At 46.2% G+C, this 13,151-nt stretch overlaps 1 protein-coding gene across 1 annotated transcript in view; it reads left to right on the top strand.

Annotated features, from left to right (window-relative positions):
• The window catches only part of LOC146810896 (5-phosphohydroxy-L-lysine phospho-lyase-like), a 250,027-nt gene that overhangs the window by 58,820 nt on the left and 178,056 nt on the right, over nt 1-13,151 (top strand). The window contains exon 3 of the mRNA XM_085617945.1: nt 11,165-11,324. Coding sequence (XP_085474071.1) covers nt 11,165-11,324 — 160 coding nt within the window. The remainder of the gene's footprint in view (nt 1-11,164; nt 11,325-13,151) is intronic.

Raw genomic sequence — 13,151 nt, forward strand, 5'->3', positions numbered from 1 at the left:
TAGGCCGAGGACCACAATGATCGATCAGGTCTTCAGGTTGTTTCACATCTACTGGAAAGTAGTGGTGATTGGCAAGGGCAGTCTTTATCTCGCATTTAACAATCTGAAGACTTCCTTTGACCTGGTCCCTAGGAGCAAGTTGTGGCTGACCCTCAGAGAGATGGGCACTCCCCCTTTATCCTTAAATTGCTGGTCCGGCTACACGATGGGGGACTCAAGTTCAACTAACAGAGCGTATCCCTGTCAACAGAGGAGTCTGACAGGGTCATGTTTTGGCCCCCACCCTATTCTCTCTTTACATAAATGGGGTGGTCAGCTTTCTGCAAGAAGATCCAGCAGACGCACCAACCCTGGCGGGCGATAAGGTACCGACCCTCTTGTTTGCTGACGACACCCTGCTGGTGTCTAAGACCCCAGCTGGGCTGCAGCGTCTACTCAACAGGTTCCAACTTTTTTGTGATAACCGGGGGTTGGTCATTAACACTCTAAAAACTAAATTTATGGCCTTTAACCCCCACAGGTCCTACAATAGCAGCCCTTTGCTGGGCGGGACACCCCTGGAAAGGGTTGACACCTTTGACTATCTCAGTGTCCGACTCTCTAACAAAATGTCATGGAAGCCCCACCTAGCAAAGATGCTGATGGAGCATAAACGAGTGGCTGGAGCACTCGGGAAGGAACACCGCTCCTCACACAGTAGGCCGGTAGCCCCAGCCCTCCAAGTCTATGACGCTGAAGCAGTCAGCACAGCTCACTATGGAGCAGAGCTATGGGGATGTGACAAGGTTGACGATCTCTGCAGATCTGAGTATAAGTTCCTTAGGGACCTGGTGATGCTACCCCAAAACGTTCCGCTCACCCCCTAATGCTGGATATGGGGAGGCGGTCAATTTGCGACCTAGCCAGGTTGCAACCATTGCTTTTTTGGGCTCGCATTAGGCGGACCCCAGAGCTCCTCTCCTATGTTGAAGCCCTCACTGAGGTTACACGGATAGACACTGGTCGCAAAATAGGTTGGATTTCAAACGTCAGGAAAATGTTGTCAGCCATGGGGTTCCAAGCGAATTGGGATAGGCAGGAACCCCCCAAAAAGGACGAGCTCAAACATTTGTATTGGGAATGGGTGGATCAACAGGAAACCTGCAAAATCAATATGGGTAGATTAACAGCAGAATTGTATCTACATAAACACACTAGATTCCTTTTTAGATACAATTCAGGTCCCTAGGGATAGGATGTTGTATATCCACTTTAGGTTCAGCACTCTTCCTGTCTGTGAGACAGCCGCAAAATGGTACCCATGCAATCAGACACCAAAGGATTGCCCATATTGCAGGGCCCCATTGAAAAGTGTTGCCCATGTTATGTTCGCCTGCCTGGCATACAACATCCTGAGAACCAAGTGGCTAAAACTGACTTGCCGACAACTGGGTACACGGTACTATTGGGCAGCCCTGCGCATCCTTAGGTCTGACCCCAGACCTTTTTTGCGTGCTGCGTGGCAAAGTTCCTTAGCCATGCATTGTTTAGTAGATGGAAAGCCCTAACAAGAGCGGCACAGCACCATGCCGAACGAAGCTGAGATGAAATCGCCGCAGGGCCCTAAGGCTGCTTACCCAAGCTTTAAAGCCACATTTTATGCACATGCCTTTTATGCTCTAACCCTCTGTGCTGTTATTCCAAGGAAGGCTAGAGCCTTTTTAGCAGGTTTAGTGGGGGTTGTTACCCTGAGCCCATTAAAAGGACTCTTAGCAAGATGAATTATCATGCTGCTGCTTCATTTTATTTTTCTTGTATTTAATGTATGTTTTTATCGATGTGATGTTTATTAACTTTTAACTAATTGATCTCGTACAATAGTGTATTTCGATGAATTGTTTGGGCATATAACTTTTATTATGTTGCTGTATGATACGTTTATTCTGTATTTTATCTATAAAATGATTTTATAGCTTTTATGACACTATTTGTCGAAATAAAGCTTATACAACAACAAACTTCTCCATTAATGCAGGCTCGGTAGAGTCGCCTTCCACTTTGTGGGAAGCCTTTAAGGCAGTTATAAGTGGCACATGTATCGCCAAACAATCTGGGGTCCTAAAATCAATTAGACAACCACTGACGAGACTGGAACAAGACATCCGCGACACTGAACTCCTATTTTATAATCGGTTTCGCCCATACATCTCGCAACAATGAGAGTGAAAATGTCAGAATTTGGGGAAGAGGCGGACAGAGAGACTCTCTTCCTGGGGAAAAATGCCAGAGCCTGCAGTTACAGCGAGAGCAATAGGCCGGGAAAAGCTCTAGCAAACACACTCAGACAACATACGTCCTCGACGTACCTAACTGAATTACTAGATGAAGACTCAAACCCCCTTAGAGGTCAACAGGCCACACATTCACGTCTCACTAACTTCTACTCCTCACTATACACTGCCACGCAGACTGCCCATCTCCCGAGCTACTACCATACTTAGACTCCATTGGACTAGTTTGGCTAAGCGAGGCCCATCGGGCCTAGTTGGATGAGCCATTTTCTGTGGAAGACATTGTGCAGGTTATCAGTAGCTTACCAGGTGAGAAGACCCCAGGCCTAGACGGGCTAACGACCTCGTTTTATAAAACCTACGCGGACGAGCTCACACCTTGCTTACAAGCAGTCTACCAAGAATGTCTAGACTGCGGCTCTCTGCCACCAACAATAAAAAAGAGGCTGTAATCATTTCTCTCTTGAAATCAGACAAGGTGGCTAATCTCTGCGATTCGTATCGCCCGCTCTCTCTAATTAACGTTGATGCAAAAATCCTCGCCAAGTTAATCGCCAACAGGTTGGAACCACTCCTGCCGCTTATAGCCAGACCAGTCCGGATTTATCCCCGGCAGGTCCACAGCTCATAATTTACGCACCTTGTTTGCTGCGGTTCACCAGATAGTCCCTCAATTGCCAGCCATCGTTGCCTTCCTTGACGCTACTAAAGCGTTCGACTCACTGGAATGGCCATACTTTTTACTCTACTGCCCAGATTGGGGTTCAGTCCCAATTTCATCAAGCTTATTTGTCTACTTTATTCCGAGCCCACGGCACGTCTGAACGCAAATGGATTGCTGTCGGAGCCATTCCCAATAATGCGCAGTACCAGACAGGGCTGCCCCCTCTCGCCACTGCTTTTTGTGGTGGCGATGAAACCCTTAGCTGCCAGAATACGACAGCACCACACTTTTCGAGGGCTTGGTTCCACAGACAGAAACTTAATAATTTCAATGTACACTGATTACATCACACTGTACATTCGTAAACTGGATGAAATTCTGAATCCAGTATTGCGGCAAGTTCTCCAATTTGGAGGTATGTCTGGTGTGAAAGTTAACTGGTCTAAATCGTCCCTACCGCCCCTGACCGATGCCCCACACGAAGCAGAACTGGAGTTCCCACTCACATGGGCAGATGGCTCGGCAAAATACTTAGGCATATGGCTCATTAGAGATATATAAGAAATCTGGCGTATGAACTTTGGGCGATTAATAGAGTGGCTGGAACGCAAGTCAAAGTACTGGTCGGCCCTGCCATTGTTTCTGGCTGGCAGAATAGCCATAACCAGAATGATAGTCCTCCCCAATCTCCTATATTTATTCGCAAATATCCCCATCCCCCTCACACTAGTCTTTTTTAAATCCCTCCGCTCCAGTGTAATCGCCCTCGTATGGGCTGGGAAGCAGCCACAGGCAGTATGGGAATTATTGTCACGACCGCTTTCGCTAGGGGGGCTGGGTGCTCCTGACTTTGAAATTTATGCATTATATGTGCAAGCCCAATATCTCCACTTCTGGGTACACCTGGTCCCATTCCAGCCACATGTGGCGATCGAGAAGGATGTAGCGGACCCCACTCCTCTACATGTTGCCCTCTATAAACCTTACCACAGAACAGCCAGGGAGGTGAACACAGTCAAGACTCTATGCGAGGCCTAGGAGGGCCTGAGGAGGTGCGTCGGGACCCTGTCACTCTATGCAACCTCCACTTCACTTGCACATCATCCACTTTTCCCTTCTTTGCAAGATAAAGAGGTTATTAATCGCACCCATGCAATGGGCCTAAATACACCAGGGGATCTCAACCCGCAGGTCACGTTCCTGGAGAAACCACACAATCAAGAGGGAACCCCAGGACCTGTCCCGGAATTGCTTCTACACTACCAACTTAGAGCCTCATGCAGAACATTACACAACTCCTTTCCAGATGCCCCTACAATGGCACCACTGGAACACATACTTACTACCATATCTCTACGTAAGTTAGTCACCAGACTATATCATCTAAGGCAATCAAACACTCCTTTTGTCACCCCGTGCTTTGGAGCAGTGGCAGGTTGATCTTGGAGAATCATCTACAGATGAACAGTGGTCTTATTGCTGCTCCCAGCTCTTGTACTTATCCTCAAACTATAAGCTGAGACTTATCCATTTTAAATTCCTACACGGGTTATAACGCACCCCCCTACAGGTACAAAAAATGAGATTACGCCCAAATGCGAACTGCTGGAAATGTAAGCAAGAGAAGGCATCATTCCTACATGTTGCGTGGACCTGCCCCCACATTGCCTGCTTCTGGAAAGGAGTCTATGGGAGCATACATGCGGTCACAGGTGTCACATTACAATGCACGCCACTGGTCGCCTTGCTGGGACATGTGGAGAAGGTTCGCCCCGAGAAACGGCGACTCACAACTATGATGCTGCTACTCACCAAGCGCAGGCGGGCCATTCACTGGGGGGCTCCAAGAAGCCCTAAAGTAGATTCATGGGTGGACGACATCACATACTGCCAAGAACAGCTAGACGCCTTATGCCCATGGTACGCCCAAAAGACATCTGGCAGACATTTTTGGCATGGGTTAGGGAGAAAGACACGTTAACTTCGGAAACCCCTGGGTCAGCCACAGAAGCATAGCCACTGTCAAAGCTGCACTAGCTGCTATGCTACACACCTCTGCCTACAGGTGCCTCTTGCGAGTTACGCACACGCCTCTAAGATCTAGTTTTAGCCAAACTGATATAGATAATGCTTGCTTAGTCTGTAGTCCGTGAAATGCATGTCAATGCCATCTATGGTCTAACTATAAACTTAACCATCTCTAAACATGTGTGTGATGCTGACTAACCTGCTTTATATATCGCCAAATTTGCTATGGTCATAAGTGATGTATCTTTAACTTGTTTTGTTTATGGTCTAGCACTGGCATCTTAAGGCCTTCTTGAATATTGTAATTTGTAACTCTGCATTGCTTCAAGGCCTGTAACATCAATGAAGTTTATTGAAACAATAAAAAAAAAAAATAACGACTTACACATTCACTGTGCTTTCTGTCACAGGCTGTGACCTCATGGCACTAAAAATGCACAACAAAACACACAAGATGATGGACGGAATGTTGCACATTGGCCAAACATTTACCTCCAGTCACATATCTGGGTTTAATCCATCGTTATTTTGCTCACCATGCCACCCCAGTTCAGACATGGCCATATGCAAATCAGTCTTGACCCTGTGCCTCATGGGAACAGTCCAGCCCGAACTGCCAAGCCATGTCTTCCCTGGACCGGAATCAAGCATCCTAGGACCGGTTTCTGGCTATCAGCCGTCATCAGCCAGGATACCTTGACTCCAGTGGCGTAGTGAGCACGGGTCCCACGTCTGGGAATACCCATCCCACTTAGGGCGAAAAGCGTTACAACAAACAAATGATGGACGGAATGCTGACAATGCAGACATTCTCCCCCAGTCAAGAGATCTGGGTTAAATCCATCGTTCTTTTGCCCACTACACCACCCCAGTTTAGACATGGCCATATGCAAATCAGTCTTGACCCTGTGCCTCATGGGAACAGTCCATCCCGAACTGCCAAGCCATGTCTTCCCTTGACCGGAATCGAGCATCCTAGGACCGGTTTCGGGGTTTTCAAAATACACAAGTCACTATTCTCCACTGCACCAACCAAATTTAATTCTGTGTCTATCTGGTTACACACAGACCTCTGCAGTGCATTAAATAGAGGTTTCATAATGTACTACAGTGCATTTCCGATTGATTAAATTTATTTTTCCCTTAAGCTACCCATTATTTTATATGTAGCTACCTAAAAAACGAACAAAATATTTTGGGGCTGATTTATGAGAGGCTTGCGCTGCCAGAGCGTCACTTTTTTTTAAGCTTTAGCGGAACGAGCGTCTCAATCATACCTATGAGGCGACGCAAAGTCACCCTGCGTGGCTTTGCATGGCCTCATAGATACGAGTAGACAAAGCAGTGCAAGTCGCTGCGTTGCCTTACACTATGTCAAGTAGGCCTTCCATAGGCAATGCAGTGGATGTTCTCACGCAAAACCCATGGATTTTGATGCTGCCCCAGGTTTGTAAGACCATGTAAACCTGGGGCCGCGCCAAAACCTTACGCCTCCCCACAGCAGGCATAATGAGGAGAAATGTTTTAATTTCTCGTTATTCCTCTTTCTACGTGTGTTCCTCTTTCTATGTGTTCTGTATTCTGCAACACACATAGAAAGAGAAAAACCCCTCTCAGGATTCTTTTTTGCAGGAAGTTGCCCCTTTCTGTACAAAAACAATCCTGCCTATGTTGGTGTTGGGCAGCAATATGTGCGCCAACACAGGGGGAAAGGACAGAAATGGACCATATTTCATAAATAAAGTGCATTCCTGCCCTTTCACATTGGCGTAGGGCAGCGCAGCAAGACTTGCGGCACTGCCGTACGCCAGTGCCTCATAAATGAGGCTCTTTGTTTTAGCCACACCTTTGACCACACCCCCATTCTCTCTTACTCACCTTTAGTTTGCTAAACACGGTTTAATTTATTTCCCCAATGTAAAAAGGATTTGCAGTGGTAATTGTGGGCGTTTATGGCTGTCAGTAGTTGGCAATGATGAGGAGGACCAAGTCCTAGAAGTTTTTGTCAGGAGGGGAGTCCTTATGCTTAAAATCTTTTGACAGGGGGGTCTTGGCATCACAACGTTTGAAGACCTCTGGGCTACTCCCTCCCCTTCAAGACTGCCCCTCCCTCCATACCTCCAACTTCTGATCAGCTGACTGACAGAGTATCACGTTGCCCTACTCTGTGAGGTAGTCAAGACTCTTGGCCAAGGGAGCTATAGAGAGGGTTCCTTTGACCGAAATAGGCTGTGATTGCTAATCCCCTTATTTTTCTGGTTCCGAAGAAGGATGGAGACATTCACCCTATCCTCGACCTCAGAGCCCTCAACCACTTCCTCAAAAAGTAGAAGTTAAAGATTCTCACCCTTGCTCAGGTCCTGTCTGCCCTTGAACCGGGAGACTGGATGGTAGCGTTGGACTTACAGAATGCCTACTTGCATATTCCCATCCTCACTGTCCATCGCCGCTACCTACAGTTTATGGTGGGCCACGAGCACTTTCAGTTTACCATGCTCCCCTTCATCCTCACCAAGGTGATGGCGGTGGTCGCAGCCCATCTGTGGAGATCAGAGGTTCCATTCGTCACCTATCTCGACGACTGATTGTTGAAGGTGGGCTCATCCCAAGCAGTTGTGTCTCACTTCCAGACTACGGCAAACATCCTGCATTCGCTGGGGTTCACTATCAACATGTCGAAGCCACACCTGACTCCCTCTCAGACGCTCCCTTTCATCCGAGCAGTTCTGGACACGGTGCAGTTTTGGAGGTATCCTCTTGAGCGGCGAGTCCAGGATATTCAGGCTATTATACTGATGTTTCAGCCTCTATCCTGGATTTCAATGAGAATGACGATGAGGCTGTTGGCTTCATGGCCTGCATCCTGCTTGTGGACCATGCTAGATGACACATGAGGCCCTGCAGTTCGACCTGAAGTTACAATGGGCACAGCAATGGGGAAATCTCACCGACCTGGTTCAGATATCAGAGAGCACCGCAAACGACCTGTGGTGGTGGCTGACAAACCTTGATTGAGGCAGACCCCTCTCTCTTCCCCACCCAGACCTCACAGTAGTGACGGATGAGTTGCATGTGGGATACGGCAGCCATCTGGGAGAGGTGGATATCAGAGGACTCTGGTCACTGCCGGAAGCCGGACTCCATATCAACCTGTTGGGAGACTTGTGCGAAAGTACTGAATGCCTTCTTACCAACCCTCAAGGGTAGGCTAGTTCAAGTGTTCACAGACAACGCTACTACCATGTGGGACTGCAACAAACAGGGCGGGGTGGTGTCGTGAACCCTCTGTCAAGAGGCCCTGCGTATTTGGACTTGGCTGGAACAACCGGGCATTTCCCCGGTGGTTCAACATCTGGCTGGTTCCCTGAACACCAGAGCAGACAAACTCAGTCGTTGGTGCCTAGCAGGTCACGAGTGGCGTCTCCATCGGAGGTGGAGCTTGGTGTCTTTTAACAGTGGGGCGAGCCTTATTTAGATCTGTTCACCTCTGAAGAGAATGCGCAATGTCAGCAGTTTTGCATGTTGGAGTTTCCAAAGCGGCTCTTGCTCTGCAACGCTTTTTGTCGCAAGTGGAGCACATGCCTCCTGTACGCCTTTTCACCCATACCACTACCGTCCAGAGTGATCAAGAAGAACAGGAGCGATCGGGCATAAGCCCTTCTTCTCGCCCCGGACTTGGCACGGTGAGTATGGTATCCCAAGCTTTAACAAATGAGCATCGATCCTCCGATCAGGCTGCCTTTCGTGAGGATCTTCTGTCACAGCAGCAGGGGAGGTTCCTCCACTCGAACCTGTCCACTCTCCGCCTCCTTGCATGGAGATCGAGTGGTGACAGTTGACAGCTTTTGACCTTCCTCCCTAAGCCTGTGAAGTTATTCTGGCAGCCAGGCGTCCTCCATAAAGTCAGTATATTTCTGCCACTGGCAGAGAGTTTCTAAATATTGTACAGAACAGTCTGTTGACCCCTAGACTGCCTCCCTCTCAGACATTCTTCTTTTCATTCTTTTTTTGGCCCAATAGCGTTTTGCTCTGGGCAAGGGTTACCTTTCTGGCCTGTCTGCTTTTCTTTGGTTGCCAGATCAACCATCACTTCTTGTACAGAGATTTCTGAAGGGGCTTACTCATTTGTTTCCCCCTTCACCTTTTATTATGCATCAGTAGGACCTTAACTTGGCTCTCACCTTCTTGATGTGTGGACCGTTTGAGCCGCTTCACAAATGCCCCCTCCATCTGCTCACTATCAAAACAGCCTTTTTAGTGGCAATAACTTCTGCCAGGAGGGTGAGTGAATTGCAGGCTCTGTCTTCTCAGCCTCCTTACCTGACCGACTGTCCGGACCAAGTAGTGCTCCGCACTAAGGTTTCTTTTCTGCCTAAGGTAGTAGCACCTTCCCATCTGGGACAATCTGTTACCCTGCCCACCTTCTATGCACCTCCGCATCCTTCTAAGGAAGAGGAGCATCTCCACTGTCTGGACCCAAAAAGAGCATTGTCGTTCTCTCTTGACCACACTGAAGAGTCTCTAGTGGACGTTCAACTCTTCATAAGGTACGTTAGAGCAAAGGAGAGGCGTGCTGTACAGAAGAGGACCATTTCACTTTGGATCATCCTCTGCATAAAAATATGTTATGCCTTGGCAAGGAAACAGCCTCTTGAAGGCCTTAGAGCCCTTCCTACCAGGGCAAGGCAGCCACCATGGCTCTTCAGCGTGGAGTCCGGTTCTTGACATCTGCCATGCGGCCACATGGGCATCTCTGCACATGTTCGCCAAGCATTACTGCCTGGACAACCAGGTCCGCAGGTTGGGCCTTTTTGATTGCTCTGCCCTGCAGGACTTTTTGTTTTGAAACTTTTCCGCAGTCCCTCCTCCAGGGATGTTATTGCTTGGGTGTCTGTTCAAAAGTAAGGAATCTGCGGCTAGATGTCTCTATCAGATCAACAAGTTACTTACCTTCAGAAATGCCTTATCTGGTAGAGACATGATTTAGCCTCAGATTCCATACCGATAAACCCATCCTCCCCGGACTGCGGATTAGTTTTAGAGTCAGGGCTTTTTCCCTTCAGGGCCCTAGTTGGCTTTTGATGCACCATGGTCAGTCACTTCATGGCTCTGCGCTTCTGGCGTGGAAAGTCGTGAAAAGTACTGACGTCAGCGTGCCGGGGTGGCGCCTATGTAGACGGCGCTGACTTTTTGACGCCAATGAACCTGACGCCTAAGACGTCATGCGAAGTCGACCAACGCCACCTTATCGGCACACAGGGGTACTGCAATCAAAAATCTTCAGGACCCAGCATGACACCTGGAAATTCAAAGGTAAGGAATCTGCGGCTAGACCATGTCTCTACCAGATAAGGCAAAGGTAAGTAACTTGTCCTTCAAATGGTATAAGCCATCAAGAACCCCGATGTCTTCCACAGCATACAGTGTCCTGTTTCCAAAATATAAGCGCCCCTTATGGGGAGGAAAAAGCTTCATCTACAGTGCATCACATTCCTGGAATAGCCTACCTATTAATTTAAAAATAACTAAAAAATCTTTTGTTTTTTAGGAAAGCCTTAAAATCATGCCTTTTTAATTTTTTATAAAGTATTTCAGCTGATGCTGACATGACTGGTAGAGCTGTTTACGCTCAAGCGGCAAGACACATCTGGGTAATTGTTGCACTTTACAAATTAAATTAATATAACTTAACATAACTGCATGCATGGACTTTTTGGAAGAGTTCAAATGAATTCATTTTGTTTGGACTTAGGTGGTTTGTGTGTATTTAAGTTTTGTAGTTCACCAGGCGTTAGTAGTGTGGCAGTCAGGGTATGTGGACGGTGATCACCCACTTGAGGAATACCACATATGATGGATTCTTAGATCCTTGATTCTTAGATCCTCTGCGTAGTTAAGCACTCAGTTGGAGAGCAGCCTGCCACAAGCACCTATATCACTTGCCAGTAGATTTGTGTAATGAGCCTCATTTTTTAGGGACTTAGCAATGTCTAGTGAGGTAGATAATATAATTCTGAAAGAAATAGTGAAACCAATTGCAACTTTATTTTTATCTTGTTTAAATACGGTCAATTCTGAATCAATATGTTGTATTTCCTTCTTTTAAGATGCACTTAAGTTTTACTTGCGAACTATAAATATTTGTGTTTAAAAAGTGAGATAAACTCTGTCTTTAAACTGATCTGTTCTTTCTGTTTTCCAGTTGGCTACTGCCACCCAGTGGTGGTAAATGCCGCACATGAGCAAAACCAGCTGCTGAACACAAACGCGCGCTACCTTCACGACAATTTGGTAGAATATGCAACAAGGCTTAGGAAGACGCTCCCCGAGGAGCTGTGCGTCTTCTATTTTGTGAATTCTGGGTAAGTTTCAGTCACGTGCTTACCGTCAGACCATCCTGCATGAGGAGTTTGCGCACCGATAAACGATGCTGTTGCAAGCAGGCGGAGTGGAGGGGTGCGAAACCTTGAATCGTAGTAGATTAGACTATACTTTAGTAAGACTAAAAGATCCTGGGGGTAGTCAACTGATTTTATGAAATGAGAACTCTAATCAACAGGTAGGGGCGGTGTTTTACATGATAAACTCAAAACCAGCATTAGCAAAGCCAGTATATCTCGCCCATGTATTTAGATTGTCCAGCTGTTCTATTTGCCACTGCTTGTCTGTAAAGCACCGTTGGAAAAAAACAGTCAAAGGGAAAAACATTTCAAGACACTAGACCAAAAGCAAACAGTGTAATTTCTAACCGTGGCTGGGTATGAGATTTGCGCAAAACCAATGATATTATAAAAATGCAGGCCAATGTTTGAAGCGTGCTCAAGGGAACAAAAGGGAAACAGCCACCTATGTCCCAATGTTCCTTCGTTACAAGAGTATCCGAAGGATAAATACAAAAACAAAGTATTGTCCCCGAGCATAAAGCAAATCAGCATCCAGATATCAGATATCAAAGTTAATACAATCAGAAATCTCAGTCCAATGTATAATCAAAGTCTTCTGTATTTTTCTTTTTTTCTTTTTTCTCTCAAAGCTTGTCCTCACAGCCAGTTGGGATTAATTCACAGTAACACATTGGCATACATGTGATAGCCAAATGTAGCCAAAAGCAAACAGGAGTCTTATGATATCTCAACACTGTACATTTAATTCATTCTTTTCAATTTTTATAAATGGCATAGTTTATTATTTCAAATAATTTTCGCTCCGGAAACGAAACAACATTTTAAAAAAACAATACCCAATTAATTTACACAGGATTCTGCCACTTGCTCCTCTGCACTATCCCAGGGAGCACATCCATAGGCCTCCATGAGAAATGCCATGTTGCCCCAGAGTCCAGCCGAGTGAGTGCAGCAGGTGAGCCATCTCCCAGCGCCAGGACAGCCTTTGTGTGCCTTTGTGAAATGCAATAGATAACATTTAAAAAAAAAACATTAAAGACTTCTTGACAGCCGTACCCCCAACAAAAAGATCCCTGTTGCTGGTCTTTTACACACGTTGTGAAATGTAGGGTGTAACATAGTGAGGGGTGGTATTTGAGGGTTGAAGCAGCATGCGGGAGAAAGCTGGCAAACAGATGCATTCACATGGATGCTGAAAAAAGGAAAAAGGTAGTGTCTTACATGTGATCAGTAGAGGGATATGAGTCAACCAATCAAAAGGACCATAAATAATCTCTTCTACAGGGGATGGAAACGCAAGAGGAGGAAAGCAAGCATAAAATAAGAAGCAAACAAGTGAGTGACAACTAATGATAAGCAATGGGCAGGCTTTAAGCGCAGTGTAAGACAACAATAAACCAAGCACATGAGTGACAATAAAGCCAACCAGTTGGCAGGAGATTGCCTTAATCAGCTCATTCGAGTGGCCAATGTGATCTGCAGGACTGTTCAAAACACAGAAATAAACAAAATAAAAAAGTAGACAACCCTTTGTTTAATATTTTCAGAGAAACCATATAAAAAAAAAAAGAAAACCCACAAGCCCATAAAAGGAGGATACAAATGTATGAAATGCGCCACTGTATAGCATCACTAAACTTTCTGAATCACAGATTCAAACAATGATATCAATTTACAAAATGGACTCAAAACTAAATTTGATAAATACAAAATTCATAAAATGTTATCTTACAATTTTTTCCAAAGCAGTTGCCTAAATTAGGGGATATATACATAATATGTACC

This window comes from Triturus cristatus, chromosome 7 (assembly GCF_964204655.1).
Source record: "Triturus cristatus chromosome 7, aTriCri1.1, whole genome shotgun sequence".
Classification (NCBI taxonomy): domain Eukaryota; kingdom Metazoa; phylum Chordata; class Amphibia; order Caudata; family Salamandridae; genus Triturus; species Triturus cristatus.